The sequence below is a fragment of the Schistocerca cancellata genome, chromosome 9, assembly GCF_023864275.1.
Source record: "Schistocerca cancellata isolate TAMUIC-IGC-003103 chromosome 9, iqSchCanc2.1, whole genome shotgun sequence".
In the NCBI taxonomy this organism is placed as follows: domain Eukaryota; kingdom Metazoa; phylum Arthropoda; class Insecta; order Orthoptera; family Acrididae; genus Schistocerca; species Schistocerca cancellata.
Genome location: NC_064634.1, coordinates 205059724 through 205079806, shown reverse-complemented (window position 1 = coordinate 205079806; position 20083 = coordinate 205059724). Strand labels below are relative to the sequence as shown.

Sequence of the window (20083 nt, the reverse complement as noted above, 5' to 3'; positions counted from 1 at the left end):
CATGGGAACAACCGAAATAAAATGTTCAAACGTACCTACGTTCTGCATTTTAATTTAAAAAACCTACCTGTTACCAACTGTTTGTCTAAAATTGTAAGCCATGTGTTTGTGGCTATTACAGTGCCATCTATCACAAAGCGAAAAAAGTGGTCCAACTGAAACATTCATATTTATTTAAGTACTACACGAATATGTAATGAAAATGGGGGTTCATATTTAAAAAATATCAAGTAGGTAAAAAGACGCGGGCTAATAGAAATCCTTGGGTAACAGAAGAAATATTGAATTTAATTGATGAAAGGAGAAAATATAAAAATGCAGTAAATGAAGCAGGCGAAAAGGAATACAAACGTCTCAAAAATGAAATCGACAGGAAGTGCAAAATGGCTAAGCAGGGATGGCTAGAGGACAAATGTAAGGATGTAGAGGCTTGTCTCACTAGGGGTAAGATAGATACTGCCTACAGGAAAATTAGAGAGACCTTTGGAGAGAAGAGAACCACTTGTATGAATATCAAGAGCTCAGATGGCAACCCAGTTCTAAGCAAAGAAGGGAAAGCAGAAAGGTGGAAGGAGTATATAGAGGGTTTATACAAGGGCGATGTACTTGAGGACAATATTATGGAAATGGAAGAGGATATAGATGAAGATGAAATGGGAGATAAGATACTGCGTGAAGAGTTTGACAGAGCACTGAAAGATCTGAGTCAAAACAAGGCACCGGGAGTAGACAACATTCCATTAGAACTACTGATGGCCTCGGGAGAGCCAGTCATGACAAAACTCTACCATCTGGTGAGCACGATGTATGAGACAGGCGAAATACCCTCAGACTTCAAGAAGAATATAATAATTCCAATCCCAAAGAAAGCAGGTGTGGACAGATGTGAAAATTACCGAACAATCAGTTTAATAAGTCACAGCTGCAAAATCCTAACGCGAATTCTTTACAGACGAATGGAAAAACTGGTAGAAGCCGACCTCGGGGAAGATCAGTTTGGATTCCGTAGAAATGTTGGAACACGTGAGGCAATACTGACCTTACGACTTACCTTGGAAGAAAGATTAAGAAAAGGCAAACCTACGTTTCTAGCATTTGTAGACTTAGAGAAAGCTTTTGATAATGTTGACTGGAATACTCTCTTTCAAATTCTGAAGGTGGCAGGGGTAAAATACAGGGAGCGAAAGGCTATTTACAATTTGTACAGAAACCAGATGGCAGTTATAAGAGTCGAGGGGCATGAAAGGGAAGCAGTGGTTGGGAAAGGAGTGAGACAGGGTTGTAGCCTCTCCCCGATGTTATTCAATCTGTATATTGAGCAAGCAGTAAAGGAAACAAAAGAAAAATTCGGAGTAGGTATTAAAATTCATGGAGAAGAAGTAAAAACTTTGAGGTTTGCCGATGACATTGTAATTCTGTCAGAGACAGCAAAGGACTTGGAAGAGCAGTTGAACGGAATGGACAGTGTCTTGAAAGGAGGATATAAAATGAACATCAATAAAAGCAAAACGAGGATAATGGAATGTAGTCAAATTAAGTCAGGTGATGCTGAGGGAATTAGATTAGGAAATGAGAGACTTAAAGTAGTAAAGGAGTTTTGTTATTTAGGGAGTAAAATAACCGATGATGGTCGAAGTAGAGAGGATATAAAATGTAGACTGGCAATGGCAAGGAAAGCGTTTCTCAAGAAGAGAAATTTGTTAACATCGAATATAGATTTAGGTGTCAGGAAGTCGTTTCTGAAAGTTTTTGTATGGAGTGTAGCCATGTATGGAAGTGAGACATGGACGATAACTAGTTTGGACAAGAAGAGAATAGAAGCTTTCGAAATGTGGTGCTACAGAAGAATGCTGAAGATAAGGTGGGTAGATCACGTAACTAATGAGGAGGTATTGAATAGGATTGGGGAGAAGAGAAGTTTGTGGCACAACTTGACTAGAAGAAGGGATCGGTTGGTAGGACATGTTCTGAGGCATCGAGGGATCACAATTTTAGCATTAGAGGGCAGCGTGGAGGGTAAAAATCGTAGAGGGAGACCAAGAGATCAATACACTAAGCAGATTCAGAAGGATGTAGGTTGCAGTAGGTACTGGGAGATGAAGAAGCTTGCACAGGATAGAGTAGCATGGAGAGCTGCATCAAACCAGTCTCAGGACTGAAGACCACAACAACAACAACATTTAAAAAAAAAACGCAGTTGATATCCGTTTGACCTATGGGAGCGCCATCTAGCGGGCCAACCATAGCGCCATCTGGTTTCCCCCTTCAATCTAGACAAGTTTCGTTCTTTGTAGTTTTTTTGTTTGACTCTTATTTCGTGAGATATTTGTCCCGATCACTATCAATGGACCACCCTGTATAAGGTCCAAGTTTCACAGTGCTATGGTATCTGGCAGCGACACATAATGCGAAAGTTGCTTTCGTCCTTACGTTTTGGACACAAGTGTGCTACTTTAGCCATGTTATCTGGCCGCAGCTGATACACTGATCGGCCAGAACACCGTCTACTATCGATACCCGTCCATGCGATAGCACGCTCAGCTGGTGAGGAATGACTGATTCTCAGACACACACACGGGATCGTGCTGTCCGTGTGATGAATAGGGAAGGCGCGCTATCTGTTTGAGTTTGACCGAGAACAGATTGTGATGACCGGAGGCTCGGCACGAGGATTTCGTAAACTGCACGACTTGTCGGGAGTTCGAGGAGTGCTGTGCTGAGTGTCTTCAACACGTGGCGAAACCAAGGTGATACCACATGCAGACGTCGTGCGGTTGGGTGGCCACCACTAATTACAGATGTCAAACGCCGTAGGTGTGACGTCGATAGTTACGGTGCCACAACGTAGGTGCACGCTTTCGTAAGTTGGCACTAAGAGAGAAGACTAACTACACCGACAACAGCGCCGCCTGGGCGACGCTGTGGAGCTCAGCATTCTGGGCATTTCATGAAGAGCAGACGGCCTGGAAATATCGCTTCTACTACCGAGTGGGCTAGCTTGCTATTGAGACTTTGATTAGACATGGACTACGGCTTCACACCTTCGTGCTCATCCTAGCCAAAGTTATGTATGCATTTATTTACTTGTGTTTTTTGACTCTAGTAGGAAGTGTTGGTTACATGAAGTACCGAAGTGCTTCACCTCCCCTGCTCCTACTCGCTTCCTTCACTCTCGGCCTATAATACAGAAGCAGTTCAAAGCAGCAGACCCACGCGCCACCTATCCAGGCGGGATACAAAAGTTGGCTGTTCAGACTGGTAAAACAAGAAAGGTGGTGAACTGTAGTGAAACTAACACCAAAGTTTAATGCTGGGCAGAGAACAAGCTTGTCTAAACACACAGTGCACTGAACACTCCTAAAGACGGGCCTCCGTAGCCGATGAACCGTGCATGTGCCAGTGTTCACAGAACGACATCGACAACTACGACCGAAATGGGCACGTGACCATCGGAACTAGATGTTGGTGCAGTGGCAGAGCGTTGCACGGTTTGAAGAATCCAAATCCCTTCTTCATCATTCCAATGGGAGGGCGCGAATACTTCGTCTTCTAAGGCAATGGCTCCTTGACACCTTTACTGTGGGACAGAGACAAGCTCGCAGCGGCTCCATTATGCCCTGGGAAACATTCTGTTGCTACACGTGGGTTCAGCGTAGCTCGTGCAGGGCACCATGATGGCCAAGGAGTATCGCACATAGGTTGCAGTCCATGTACACCCCTTCATGAGGATCAAGTTTCCCAACGACAGTGGCATTTTTAAACAAGATAATACAGGGGTAAAATACAGGGAGCGAAAGGCTATTTACAGTTTGTACAGAAACCAGATGGCAGTTATAAGAGTCGAGGGGCATGAAAGGGAAGCAGTGGTTGGGAAAGGAGTAAGACAGGGTTGTAGCCTCTCCCCGATGTTATTCAATCTGTATATTGAGCAAGCAGTAAAGGAAACAAAAGAAAAATTCGGAGTAGGTATTAAAATTCATGGAGAAGAAGTAAAAACTTTGAGGTTCGCCGATGACATTGTAATTCTGTCAGAGACAGCAAAGGACTTGGAAGAGCAGTTGAACGGAATGGACAGTGTCTTGAAAGGAGTATATAAGATGAACATCAACAAAAGCAAAACGAGGATAATGGAATGTAGTCAAATTAAGTCGGGTGATGCTGAGGGAATTAGATTAGGAAATGAGACACTTAAAGTAGTAAAGGAGTTTTGCTATTTAGGGAGTAAAATAACCGATGGTGGTCGAAGTAGAGAGGATATAAAATGTAGACTGGCAATGGCAAGGAAAGCGTTTCTCAAGAAGAGGAATTTGTTAAGCTCGAGTATAGATTTAAGTGTCAGGAAGCCGTTTCTGAAAGTATTTGTATGGAGTGTAGCCATGTATGGAAGTGAAACATGGACGATAACTAGTTTGGACAAGAAGAGAATAGAAGCTTTCGAAATGTGGTGCTACAGAAGAATGCTGAAGATAAGGTGGGTAGATCACGTAAGTAATGAGGAGGTATTGAATAGGATTGGGGAGAAGAGAAGTTTGTGGCACAACTTAACTAGAAGAAGGGATCGGTTGGTAGGACATGTTTTGAGGCATCAAGGGATCACAAATTTAGCATTGGAGGGCTGTGTGGAGGGTAAAAATCGTAGAGGGAGACCAAGAGATGAATACACTAAGCAGATTCAGAAGGATGTAGGTTGCAGTAGATACTGGGAGATGAAGAAGCTTGCACAGGATAGAGTAGCATGGAGAGCTGCATCAAACCAGTCTCAGGACTGAAGACCACAACAAACAAATACAGCATGCCACAAGACCAGGAGTTTGATGGAGTGGTTCGAGGAACGCAGCAGCGAGTTCCAGTTGATGTGCTGGCCCCCCCACCCCCCATATCTGAACACATTTAGGATGTGATTGAATTTGGCGTCAGCGCTCATCGCCCCCCTCCCGAGAACATACGAGACTTATTTGACTCGTGTGTGCAGATGTGGTGCTAACTCCCTCCAGTGACCTGCCAAGGGCTAATTGCTTCCGTGCCACGACGCGTCGCAGCTGTTATCTGTGCCAAAGGTGGACATAGCGGCTAGGTGGTCATAATGTTCTGGCTGATTAGCGAATGTTGTGGCAAGATATCGCCCTGCGTTGTCAGCGGGACATGTTCCCAGAGTGACGAGGAAAGCCTCTGCCTTTGTGCTCACGTGCCACAGGTAGTCGACTGAGACGAGACAGTCGCCCTCGGAAAAGGGGCTTCACAGAGCGGACGTAGACGCGGTAGGCTGGCGCGCGCCGTGTGGTTCCCTGGGAGTGGTGACGAAAGGGGGCCGGAGCTGGCGCGCAGGAAGCGGCGGGCGGCAGTGGAGCGGCTCTGTCGCCGCGGTGGTGCCTGCTGCGTCAGTCGTGTCGAGGATGCGCCGCCCGCAGCAGCAGGTGCCGGGGACCGCGCCGCTGGCCGTGCTCCTGGCGGCCGCCGGCTGCGTCGCCCTGGCCGCCGCTGAGCCGCCCAGGCTGCAGGATGTGTGCTCCCGCCAGCAGGGCAACGTCAGCTGCAGCTGCTCCCAGCAGCACCCGGTACGTACCGTTGTATTTCTCTGCTCTCATTTCACCCAGTACCATTTCAGAGGAACTACAGTCGTTGTGTTTGACACTGCCCAGTTCTACATCTAAGAGGGAAGGACTGAAAGTAGCGCACAATAATTTTATCAGCAAAAGTTTTAATAGATAACAAAACAAAAAGGTTATAAATTAACATACACATTTTAACTGCATTTATACATAGTCACCAACGTTCTCAATACGTTTCTGCCATCACGGAACCAGTTTCAATATGCCCTGTTCGTAGAAGTCCGTTTGGTTGAAGTACAGCCATCTGCGGACTGCTGATTTCACTTCCGTATCTGTCGCAAAGCATTGGCTGGCCGGGAATTTCTTCGTAGGACCGAAGAGAAGAAAGTCCGACGGTGTAAGGTCCAGACAGCATGGTGGATGCTGGGGCACCTCTCACCCAAAATTGTCCATTTTCTCAAGAACAGGAGTAGCAACTTGGGGGCGAGCATTGTCATGAAGACGCAACTTAGTCCAAGTTTTAATGTAGGCTGCAGAATTCGCAGTGGTCCTGCGTTCAGCAAAGTCCACCACACACCATACATATCCCAGAACACTGTGACAGACACTTTCTTAGCAGACTGAGTGAAATGGTTCAAATCGCTCTGAGCACTATGGAACTTAACGTCTGAGGTCATCAGTCCCCTAGAACTTAGAACTACTTAAACCTACAGGGTGTATCAAAAATGACCGGTATATTTGAAACGGCAATAAAAACTAAACGAGCAGCGATAGAAATACACCGTTTGTTGCAATATGCTTGGGACAACAGTACATTTTCAGGCAGACAAACTCTCGAAATTACAGTAGTTATAATTTTCAACAACAGATGGCGCTGCGGTCTGGGAAACTCTATAGTACGATATTTTCCACATATCCACCATGCGTAGCAATAATATGGCGTAGTCTCTGAATGAAATTACCCGAAACCTTTGACAACGTGTCTGGCGGAATGGCTTCACATGCAGATGAGATGTACTTCTTCAGCTGTTCAATTGTTTCTGGATTCTGGCGGTACACCTGGTCTTTCAAGTGTCCCCACAGAAAGAAGTCACAGGGGTTCATGTCTGGCGAATAGGGAGGCCAATCCACGCCGCCTCCTGTATGTTTCGGATAGCCCAAAGCAATCACACGATCATCGAAATATTCATTCAGGAAATTAAAGACGTCGGCCGTGCGATGTGGCCGGGCACCATCTTGCATAAACCACGAGGTGTTCGCAGTGTCGTCTAAGGCAGTTTGTACCGCCACAAATTCACGAAGAATGTCCAGATAGCGTGATGCAATAATCGTTTCGGATCTGAAAAATGGGCCAATGATTCCTTTGGAAGAAATGGCGGCCCAGACCAGTACTTTTTGAGGATGCAGGGACGATGGGACTGCAACATGGGGCTTTTCGGTTCCCCATATGCGCCAGTTCTGTTTATTGACGAAGCCGTCCAGGTAAAAATAAGCTTCGTCAGTAAACCAAATGCTGCCCACATGCATATCGCCGTCATCAATCCTGTGCACTATATCGTTAGCGAATGTCTCTCGTGCAGCAATGGTAGCGGCGCTGAGGGGTTGCCGCGTTTGAATTTTGTATGGATAGAGGTGTAAACTCTGGCGCATGAGACGATACGTGGACGTTGGCGTCATTTGGACCGCAGCTGCAACACGGCGAACGGAAACCCGAGGCCGCTGTCGGATCACATGCTGCACTAGCTGCGCGTTGCCCTCTGTGGTTGCCGTACGTGGTCGCTCTACCTTTCCAGCACGTTCATCCGTCACGTTCCCAGTCCGTTGAAATTTTTCAAACAGATCCTTTATTGTATCGCTTTTCGGTCCTTTGGTTACATTAAACCTCCGTTGAAAACTTCGTCTTGTTGCAACAACACTGTGTTCTAGGCAGTGGAATTCCAACACCAGAAAAATCCTCTGTTCTAAGGAATAAACCATGTTGTCTACAGCACACTTGCACGTTGTGAACAGCACACGCTTACAGCAGAAAGACGACGTACAGAATGGCGCACCCACAGACTGCGTTGTCTTCTATATTGTTCACATCACTTGCAGCGCCATCTGTTGTTGAAAATTGTAACTACCGTAATTTCGAAAGTTTGTCCGCCTGAAAATGTACTGTTGTCCCAAGCATATTGCAACAGACGGTGTATTTCTATCGCTGCTCGTTTAGTTTTTATTGCCGTTTCAAATATACCGGTCATTTTTGAAACGCCCTGTAACTAACCTGAGGACATCACACACATCCCTGCCCGAGGCAGGATTCCAACCTGCGACCGTAGCAGTCGCGCGGTTCCAGACTCAAGTGCCTAGAACCGCTCGGCCACACCGGCCGGCAGACTGAGTGACTTTTAATTTTTTTTCGTATTGGTGAACTAGCATGTTTCCCTTCCATAGTGGCCTGTTTGATTTGGGGCGTGCCGTGGTAGGCCTACGACTCATCATTAGTGACGATTGCTTTCAGAAACTCATGCCCTTCTGCGGCGTAAAGTGTTAAGTGATCGAGGCTTGTCGTCATTTGCTGGCCCTTGTGGTTGTCTGTCAAGTTCTCACCTACCAAATGAGCACTAACTTCACGAAATTTCAACGTGTCACGAACAGTATCGAACACCGCACCATAGGAAACGTTGAACTGCTGCGAAAAGATTCGCAGTTGAACACGACAATCGATCAAAATTGCTGCCTCAATGGCTGCGACATTCTACGAGGTTCCTGCTGTTACAGGTCGCCCGGAATGTGGCGAATCACTATGGTTCACGCACACGACCTGGAGACATCGCTACGGTCCATATAGTCATCATAATACACGCCACGCATGTCCCGGTGAATTTCACTCGATTTATGCCCTTTGCCCCACAAATATCGCTGCTCTTCACAAGTTGACGTCAGTAACATACGCGCTATGTTTGTTTCGTGGTTCAGGCTTCTCTCTCTAGAGTTGCACACGAAATCAAAATACCCTCTGTAACGCACACTTCAAACTTCATCGTCATGAAATTTCAACATTCCATCAGCAATGCCTGCGCAGAAAAAATTATTGTGCGTTACTTTCCAATCCTCACTCGTATACCTACATCAATATTCCGCAAGCCACCTGACGGTCTGTGACGAAGGGTACTTCTGTTACCACTAACTGATTCCCCTTCCACGTTCCACCTGCGAATAGCGCGTGGGAAAACTGACTGTCGGTAAGCCTCTGTATTAGCTCTAATTTCTCAAATGTTTTCATCGTGGTCGTTCGCGAGAGTTATGTTGCGGGAAGTAATATGTTGTTCGAGTCTTGCTGGGAAGTACTTTCTTGAAATTTCAATACTAAATTTCTCCTTGATGAACAACGCTTCTCTGCTTGTGGAGAATCTCTGTTACTCTCTCTTGACGACTAAACGATACCGTGACGAAGCCCGCCGCTCTTCGTTGGATCTTCTATACCTTTTCTGTCAGTCCTGCCTAGCAAGGATCCCAGATTTATGAACATTACTCAAGAATCGGCGGAACAAGCGCCTTGTAAGCCACCTCTTTCGTGGATGAGTTACAGTTCCCTAAGATTCTTCCCATGAATCGCATTCTGGCGTCTGCTTTCCTACTATTTATTTTATATGGTCATTCCACTTAAGGTCTCTCTAGAAAGTTACTCCCAGAAATTTCTCATGGACAGCATAGTTGCACAGCAGTGGATTTCTTTTCCTATGTATGCGCAATATGTTACATTTATTTACGTTCAGGGTCAACTATCAGAGACTGCACCATTCATCAATCTTCTGCAGGTCATTTTTCGAATCGATACCGTCTTCTGGTGATGCAGCCTTCTTATAGACAACCGAATCATCTGCGAACATCTTCCGACGCTTTCTTCTAGATCATTTACATACATTGTAAGCAGTATCGGTCCTATCACACTTCCATGGGGAACTCCGGAAACTACCGTTACAAAAATGGTTCAAATGGCTCTGAGCACTATGGGACTTCAGTCATCACTCCCCTAGAACTTAGAACTACTTAAACCTAACTAACCTAAGGACATCACACACATCCACGCCCTAGACAGGATTCGAACCTGCGACCGTAGCGGTCGCGCGGTTCCAGACTTGAAACGCCTAGAACCGCTCGGCCACACCAAACTACCTTTACACCTGTCGATTTTATTCCGTTAAGAGCGATGTGTTGAGTTCTATCTACAAGGAAGTTCTGAATCCAGTTGCAAATCTGGTCCGATAATCGGTAGATTCGTAATTTTTTCAGTAGCAACACACCGTTGGGTGGCTTGCGGAGTATAAATGTAGATGTAGATGTAGACGGCAGTACGGGACCGTGTCAAATGTCTTCCTGAAGACAAGGAACACGGCGTCAACCTGAGTGCCGTCGTCTACATTGCTGTGGCTATCATGAAAGAGCAGAGGAAGCTGTGTTTTGCAAGATTTCTGTTTTTGGAATCGATGATGATTTTTAGAGAGGAGATTTTCGTTCTCCAAAAGCGTTATAATTCTTGAGTATAAAACATGTTTCGTAATTCTACGACAGATTGACGTCAACGATGTAGGCCTATAATTACGAGGGTTGGAACTTTGATAGTAGCAAGTATTTATTTACAGCTCGTACAAAATAAATACGTGTTTAAAAGTTTTACTGACCTTCAAAGTAGTCACCAGCATTGTGTATAGCCCGTTGAAAGCGATGTGGGAGTCGTAGGATACTCTTAGCAGTGCCAGTTGTGTTGACAGTTCGAGCGGCGCGGTCTATTGCCCGGCGAATTTGTAGCAGTTCTGAAGTGAATGCCGTGAACTGTTTCCTTCAGTTTAGAAATCGAGTTGACCTTACGATACACCACAATTTTTAAAAAGATGAAGTATGTTACAAATATGTAAAATATTATACTTACGTATTTCATTGTTGCTGGCATAGAAAATATGTTTAAAAATGTAATGTGTGTCCATGTCATATATCAGAAGACGACAGGAAAGGACTGTTGAAACTGATCATCAATTCAAATTAAATGTTTAAAAGCGATGCGGCTCTGAAGTGTTTCTTCAAATGTTATCATTTATAATTTTATAAATTGATGGGATTAAAAAATGAAAAGAATTAAAATCATTAAGACATTTAGTACGATTTATCAACGTCATTATGAACAACTATATTTGTTTGTAATGAGAAAGCATTTGTGATTTGTATCCAAACAAAAAACAGTATTTTAGTTTTATAAATTGTAAGCTGTGTGTCTACGTTAAGAACTGTTCTATTGTCATCAGGAGTCAAGAAAAGCCTTGATGTATGAAACTATGTTGTATCTTATTAATGTTCCTGAACTAATATTTAATCTGAAAACATAATCTGACCATAAGTAAATAAATGGGTTTACCACAGCAAGCACTTTTACAAAAATCAGAGCAACGAATAAGAAGAATATTCGTGGATTATGTAATCAAACATCAGACAGTAGGCAATCATATAAATCTACCGAATTATATGGTGTGAACACGTTCAGTTTGTAGCCAAATGCAGTGAAACGAGACTGGTTCCTTCTTATTTAATTAAGATATTTGGATTCAAAAAGATATATCACTGTAATGCCTCTCATCAAACAAGAAGAATCATAAGATAAAAATGCAGACTTTATAGACTAGAGAAGTGATTAGCTTAAACAGATAAATAAAATACGTGCATATTAGTTTAAAAATGCATGACGCTGCAGAGGGAACAAGTAGGTTGAGACCACTTGGAGCACATGCCACACTGAAAGGTATTCTCCCACAACAATACCTAACATCAAATGTGGAGGTGCATTAAACCTATATCTGTACCTGTTATATATATAAAACAGAGAGTATATGTGTATTTTTGTGTATCTGGGATCTCCTCACAAACTCCTGGCTAGATTTCAATCAAATTTGGCAAAGAAACAGCATGGTGGGACTTATAACCTTATAGCTCCAGTAGGAGCACGGATACGAAAGTGAAGGCATTTCTGGGCAGACAACGAGTAAGATCTAAAACAGTCTTGAATAATAAAATCTTGCAGCAAGTAAAACATTTTAAGTATCTAGGATGCGACATCATTTACGAATGTAACAATGATGTGGACCAAAAATTGAATAAATTTACTTCCACATGTGGATCCCTCATAAAAAGTTTGCAGAATAAAGCCAGGAAAGAAACGTAGCTGGAGTTTTATAAAACAATAGCGGTATCAACCCTTACTTATGGAAGTGAAACATGGGAAACAACAAGATAACAAGAAAGTAGAATAAAGGCTCAAGAGATCTGAGATTTCTAAGAAGATTGTAAAGATGTACAATTGAAGATAGGGAAAAATAAAGATATAAGGAAAGATTTAGGAATATATAACTTAAACGAGAAAATAAAGGCTCTAAATTATAACTGCAATGGAAGAACAAATGTAGAAAGATCATGCAAGAGATGGGTACTGTAACAAACAGTCTGCCTAATACATGAAGTTAATAAGAAGGAGAAGACGAAGAAGAGGTAGGAGGGTATGAGCTGGATGTTGGGGGCAGGACAAGATGGACACACACACACACACACACACACACACACACACACACAGAGAGAGAGAGAGAGAGAGAGAGGGGGGGGGGGGAAGGAGATAGACAGGGTGAATGGCTACACAGAGCCCGTTATTTGTAACGAGTGGCCCTCGGTCACATAATGTAAATTATTGTGCTGTAAGTTGAATCTGTTAATTTATCTTATTGTATGGTGGTGTAACACTTTGTGTTTCCACAGTTCTAAAGATGCTCGCGTTGGTTGAGAGAAACATGTAAAATAAAGAAAAAGTTACGTGTGACTTATGACGGCTCTACAGTTTTAAATTCTAACGGTCGCGGTTCCCTTGCAGATAAATGCCTGCACTCGCCAAATTTCTGGTCCACTGCGGGTCTACCTGCGATTCAGAGAAGGATTTTCGTGAGAGATTTAAGCATAAGTGACGCACACCTCTCAATTTTACTTTCATTGTAAAAGTTATGTGCCCAGTGGGTGGACTAGGTGAGGAAGATGATGTTCGTGTATTCCTTTCACAGGCTGTATCCTCCACCACACGCATACACACTACTGCCGGTATTTAAAAAAAAGTAAATATTAGTAACTTATGTAATACGATCTACATTCTTAAGAAGTAGTGTTAACAGTAACGATCTTTTTAATCAATTTAATTTCATAACTGAAACGTAGTCGGACAAGATTCTTTTCATCCCTCATAAAATTACTCTATTACTCTTCCCCCCCCCCGTTTTGGAATCACTGGTGTATACGATGCACATTAGTCGCAACATGCTCCTCGAGAAGTTTCTTTGTAGACTAAAGGAAAGATGACCATAACTTTGGGAAATGCAGCTACTCGTCAACTGAAGATAGCATAGTTTTCCTTGTTTTTATCCGCTACACGTAGTCAACACGTACCAGGAAATTCCACACGTGCCTCCTTGTTCCCAAGCCAGCGTACGGCTATCTGTTCCACCCACAGTCGTTCCCAAAGAGTCTTTTCTACAAAGTGTTACACAATCCATGTTACACACATCTAGAAGTTTTAGTGCAGATTTAGTCGATCAAATATTACATAGGAACCGATATGCGAAAACGTCATTCAGCGACACTGAAAAGCATCAAAGTTACAGGCATCGGTGCCTATATATTGTAAACACCTTCCGTTATGATGTTACGAGGCTTCCATGAAGATGTCACAGACTTTCGGAGAATATGGAGACGGGTAAACGGATCAATCTGAGATAAGGCTCTCTGGCTCGGAAACGAACTTGGCAAAAGTTATAAGCGGAAAACATTCAGCGGAATACATGTGCCGGTACTGTTGTTACCATGAATTTGGGGTATGCAACTTTTAGGGTTGTAGTATGGACCAAGAGAACAAGAAATGTCAAATAAACAAGTCCTCTAAAATGCATACATGAGGAGTTATGGGCACTTAGTCATCTTCGCTACTGCAAACACATCTCTTCTATTGAACAAGTGCTCACATTTAAGTGCCTGGCAGAGCCTTCATCGAACCACCATCACAATTCTCTATTATTCCAATCTCGTATAGCGCTCGGAAAGAACGAACACCTATACCTCTCCGTACGAGCTCTAATTTCCCTTATTTTGTCATGATGATGGTTTCTCCCCATATAGGTCGGTGTCACTAAAATATTTTCACGTTCGGAGGAGAAAGTTGGTGATTGGAATTTCGTGAAAGATTCCGTCGCAATGAAAAACGCCTTTGTTTTAATGATGTCCAGCTCAAATCCTGTATCATTTCAGTGACACTCTCTCCCCCATTTCGCCATAATACAAAACGTGCTGCCCTTCTTTGAACTTTTTCGATATATTCCGTCAATCCTATCTGGTAAGTATCCCACATCGCGCAGCAGTATTCTAAAAGAGGATGGACAAGCGTAGTGTAGGCAGTCTCCTTAGTAGATCTGTTACATTTTCTAAGTGTCCTGCAATAAAACGCAGTATTTGGTTAGGCTTCCCCACAACATTTTCTATGTGTTCCTTCCAATTTAAGTTGTTCATAATTGTAATACCTAGCTATTTTGTTGAATTTCTGGTCTTTAGATTTGACTGATTTATTGTGTAACCGAGGTTTAACGGGTTCATTTTAGCACTCATGTGGATGACGTCACACTTTTCGTTATTTAGGGTCAACTGCCAATTTTCGCACCATTCACATATCTTTTATAAATCGTTTTGCAATTTGTTTTGATCTTATGATGGCTTTATTAGTCGATAAACAACAGCGTCGTTTGCAAAGAACCTAAGACGGCTGTTCAGATTGTCTCCCAAATCGTTTATATAGATGAGGCATAGCAAAGAGCCTATAACACTACCTTGGGGAACGCCAAAAATTACTTCTGTTTTACTCGATGACTTTCCGTCGATTACTACTAACTGTGACCTCTCTGACAGGAAATTACAAATCCAGTCATATAGCTGGGACAACATATATATTTTTTTAATCTTATGGGACTTAACTGCTAAGGTCATCAGTCCCTAAGCTTACACACTACTTAACCTAAATTATCCTAAGGACAAACACACACACCCATGCCCGAGGGAGGACTCGAACCTCCACCGGGATCAGCTGCACAGTCCCTGACTGCAGCGCCTGAGACCGCTCGGCTATTCCCGCGCGGGCGGCCGGAGTGGCCAAGCGGTTAAAGGCGCTACAGTCTGGAATCGCGCGACCGCTACGGTCGCAGGTTCGAATCCTGCCTCGGGCATGGATGTGTGTGATGTCCTTAGGTTAGTTAGGTTTAAGTAGTTCTAAGTTCTACGGCACTGATGACCTTAGAAGTTAAGTCCCATAGTGCTCAGAGCCATTTGAACCAACCAATCCCGCGCGGCTGAGACGATTTCCATAGTCACGTAATTTCACTCAAATGTTTCAAATGGCTCTAAGCACTATGGGACTTAACATCTGAGGTCATCAGTCCTCTAGACTTAGAACTACTTAAACCTAACTAATCTAAGGACATCACACACATCCGTGCCCGAGGCAGGATTCGAATCTGCGACCGTAGCAGCAGCGCGGTTCCGGACCGAAGCGCCTAGAACCGCTCGGCCACAGCGGCCGGCTGCAATTTCACTACAAGCCGGTTGTGTGGTACAGTGTCAAAAGCCTTCCGGAAATCCTGAAATACGGAATCAGTCTGAAATCCCTTGCCCATAACACTCAACACTTCATGCGAATAAAGAGCTAGTTGTGTTTTACAAGAACGACATTTTCTAAATCCATGGTGACTGTCTGTCAATAGACCGTTTTCTTCGAGGTAATTCATAAATTCACAATCTTCGGACACAATATATGTTCCAAAATCCTGCTGCGTATCGACATTTATGATATGGGCCTGTAATGTAGTGGATTACTCCTGCTACTTTTCTTGAACATTGGTGTGACCTGTGCAACTTTCTAGTCTTTGGGTACCGATCTTTCGTCGAGCGAATGGTTGTATATGATTGTTAAGTATGGAGCTATTGCATCAGCATACTGTGAAAGGAACCTAATTGGTATATAATCTGGACCAGACGTATCAGAACGGCTTTCACCTATAACTTTCCAATCGTTCGTTTCCCTTACTTCAAACTCATACGTTTATCCTTCTCCATCATCCTTGGAAGTTCGTAATATCATCACGGAATCTCCTTGTGGACATACATTTACGGGCCTATGAATCAGACATTCTGTAGCGTCGTTGGATGACGATTCCGGAAATGGGTTCCTACGTAAAATTTGATTCATCACTGCAGAATTACGAAACACCTCATTTAATGAAAATCATTGACGTTAACTATTGAGTGAAACGTTGACTACACCAAAGAAATAGAAGAGGTGTTTCCTTCTGCAAAATCAAGTGACTTTCTGCAAGCGACGTGTCCGTATACATCCACTGCTGGACTACGTAACAAAAGGGGTGACAGCTTACGAAACTCTCTCCCTGCATGTACGAGGATGTGCTGAAAAGTAGTGCCTCTCAGTTTTTTATTCTGTTCTCAGTACCGGAAAGTGTTACATGTCATACATCTTACTCGATGGACTTTCCCGCTTCCCTGGCGCAAGTTATAACCCTCTGTCCCTAGAGGGCTCCGGATTGTAGCGGGTAACATGACGGTCTGTAACGTAACTACGTATGTCGGTGCGTGAGGAACAGCGTTCTGCTATAGAGTTTCTAACCGCAGAAAACGTGAATCCAATGTTGAAATCCGTAGAAGAATGAAAGCTGTGTACGGCGATGATTGTATCGACATCAGTAATGTGCGGCGTTGGGTTGTTCGTGCTCGTAATGGAGGAAACGGTGTTGCCAACCTCAACGTGTATAACTGAGCTCGGAATGGACGATCACATACGGCTACCGACTAGGCTCATCGAAATCGGACTGATCATCTCATCAGAGAAAATCGTCGAATAACAGCTCTCAGATACGTGAGGCATCTCTCGAGAAGGTGTACAGGCCAACACTGCAGAAATGTGGCACAGGAAACTGTGTCCACTGTGGGTGACTCGAATGCTTACTTCTGACATGAATCAAACGAGACTGGGCATGTGTCAAAAATTTCTTTTGCGTTTTGTGCTTGAGGATGACAGGTTCCTTAACAACATTGTGTCAGGTGATAAAGCTGGGTTCACCATTTTGACGGCGAAAACAACAGAGCATCAGTGACGTTCCGCCACAATGGACCATCAACGCCAAAAAAAATTCAGGACATTGCCATCAGCAGGCAAGGTCACGCTCTCAGAGTTCTGGATGCTGAAAGTGTGATGCATTTGAAATTCAAGACTAAAGGCACCATCATAAGCTGTGCAAGGTACTGCGAGACCCTCAGAAAGCTGAAAGCACGAATTGGAAAAGCCCATCCACACATGGGGCACCCTTTCCTTCAGTACTACAATGCGATACCACACGCCAGCGCTGCAACGTCTGCATTGAGCTGACCCCTTGGGTTCACTGTCATCAGTGATCCTCAATACAGTCCCGACATGACCCCATCCGATTTTCGTCTGTCTCCAAAATTTAAAAAACGCGTTCTAGGACTCCAGTTTGATAGTGATGGGGTGGTGCAAGCAGGGATGAGGGTGTTGCTCCGTCAACGAAGTCAAACATGCTACAGTAACGGTATCAACAAACTACTCTGTCGTTGGGAGAAATGTGTTTATCGCCAGGGTGACTATGTTGAGAAATAGTAAGGATGTAGAAGAATGTTATTAACGATTGTTTTGCTTAAAAATCATTAAGAGTTTTCACATAAAAAATCCGGAGGCATCACTTTTCCTAATGCCCTCGTATTAATCATGTGAATAAAATTACGTGCCCCACCCATATATATATATATATATGATCAAAAGTATCCGGACATCTGGCTGAAGATGACTTAGAATTTCGTGGCGCCCTCCATCGGTAGTGCTGGAATTCAGTATGCTGCTGGCCCACCCTTAACCTTGATGACAGCTTCCACACTCACAGGCATACGTTCAATTAGGTGCTGGAACGTTTCTTGGGGAATGGCAGCCCTTTCTTCACGGAGTACTGCACTGAGGAGAGGTATCAATGTCGGTCGGTGAGGCCTGGCACGAAGTCGGCGTTCCAAAACATCCTAAAGCTGTTCTGTAGGAATCAGGTCAGTACTCTGTGTAGGCCAGTGAAATACAGGGATGTTATTGTCGTGTAACCACTCCGCCACAGGCCGTGCATTGTGAACAGGTCCTGTATCGTGTTGAAAGATGCAATTGCCTTGCCCGCATTGCTCTTCAACAGTGGGAAGCAAGAAGGTGCTTAAAACATCAATGTAGGCCTGTGCTGTGATAGTGCCACGCAAAACAACAAGGGGTGCAAGCCCCCTCCATGAAAAACACGACCACACCATAACACCACCGCCTCCGAATTTTTCTGTTGGCACAACACACGCTGGCAGATGACTTCCACCGTCATTCTCCATACCCACACCCTGCCATCGGATCACGACATTGTGTACCGTGATTCGTCACTCCACTCTACGTTTTTCCACTGTTAAATCGTCCAATGTTTACTCTCCTTACACCAAACGAGGCGTCGTTTGGCATTTACCGGCGTGATGTGTGGCTTATAAGCAGCTGCTCCACCATGAAATCCAAGTTTTCCCACCTCCCGCCTACCTGTAGTAGTACTTGCAGTGGATCCTGATGCAGTTTGGAGTTCCTGTGTGATGGTCTGGGTAGATGTCGGCCTATTACACAGTACGACTCTCTTCAACTGTCAGCAGCGTCTGTCAGTCAACAGACGAGGTCGGCCTGTACGCTTTTGTGCTGTACGTGTCCCATCACGTTTCTACTTCACTCTCACATCAGAAACAGTGGACCTAGGGCTGTTTAGGAGTGTGGAAATCTCACGTACAGACATATGACGCAAGTGACACCCAGCACCTGACCACGTTCGAAGTCCGTGAGTTCCACTTAGTGCCCCATTCTGCTCTCTCACTATGTCTAATGACTACTGAGGTCGCTGATATGGAGTACCTGGCAGTAGGTGGCAGCACAATGCACCCATTATGAAAAACATATGTTTTTGGGGGTGTCCGGATACCTTTGATCACATTGTGTACACACACACACACACACACACACACACACACACACATACAATGGTGTGTAACGCTAAGAGAAAAAAGTAGCTTTCACATGATGTGTCACTGCCGGGTAACATTGCTCGAAACATATAAAAAGAGCTGCTACAGAATAGTTCAGAAGGTAAGTGAAAGGAATACGCAATGAGACGAACAGAAATGACGCTGTTATTCAAAGGCAAGTTACACCGAAGCTAGGGTATGTTACCACCATGGATGGCAATAAATGCTGAGAATCTTGCTGGCCACAAGGTTAGGTGTTATTGTGGCAGGTCGTTCCAGTCCTCCGGCAGCGCGGCTGACTATTGCTGGATGCTCTTTGATGCATGTGGACGTGCTGCGATACCTCTCCGCAACATATTCCATACGTGCTCGACGGGATTATAGTCGGGAGAATGGACAGGACAGTTCATTCGCCGAACTCGTTCAAAGAGTTCCGCCATCTGTGCAGTTCGACGCGGTAACGCATTGTTCAAATGGTTCAAATGGCTCTGAGTACTATGGGACTTAACATCTGAGGTCATCAGTCCCCTAGAACTTAGAACTACTTAAACCTAACTACCCTAAGGACACCACACACATCCATGCCCGAGGCAGTTTTCGAACCTGCGACCGTAGCCGTCACGCGGTTCCAGACTGAAGCGCCTAGAACCGCACGGCCACACCGTCCGGCCCACGCATTGTCACCCACGACAATGATGATAGGGTCGAATGCACCTCTCAGAAGATGTTCACTGTCAAAATAACGTTGGCCGGCGAGTGTGCTGTGTTCACAGATTTGGAGGTCAGTACTCAATGCAACAGCATATCCTCAATGAAACTCGCAAAACGAACTGAAATCGGCGTAACACATCATAAACTACGTACCAAGCACCCGCATATAATTGTACTCAGTTCCTTTTGAACTTAAACACATTAAGTTACAAATAATTTATCGTTTTAAATGATTTCAATCTTACGATTGCGGCTTTACTACTGTGAATCGTATATATCGGGAAGGGCGATAGGGGTTATCATTAAAGTGTAGCTACCCACAGGGGTCCATTGTGGGCTGTAGTTATCGTATGGCAGCGAATCTTGGTAGATATTCTAATGCGGTAATGCGAAACCGATTTACATTTGAAAAAAAATTAGTTCCAATTTTGCTCACCAGATGCAAATTGTAGTGGCTAATAAAAAAGAAAAAGAGAAGAAAAGAAAAGAAAAGTTTGAAAATGTGGGAAGAAATGGTGAATAAAAAGGGGTTTTAAAATCGTTAATGACCGTGAAAAATGGAAAGAATGAAATGCAAATCGGACTTCGTATTACAGAAAAGCTATTGTTGGGGTGGTCCTTATGGCGTTTCTGAGCAAAAGTCAAACCAATTTCCACTACAAAAATAATTA

The 20083-nt window shown here is 44.1% G+C and overlaps 1 protein-coding gene across 1 annotated transcript in view; it reads left to right on the top strand.

Moving 5' to 3' along the window:
• Positions 1 to 5393: 5393 nt before the first annotated feature.
• LOC126101284 (uncharacterized) overlaps positions 5394 to 20083 on the top strand; it is a 73671-nt gene continuing 58981 nt past the window's right edge. Inside the window, exon 1 of the mRNA XM_049911965.1 lies at positions 5394 to 5555. Within this exon, the coding sequence (XP_049767922.1) occupies positions 5394 to 5555 (162 nt within the window). The remainder of the gene's footprint in view (positions 5556 to 20083) is intronic.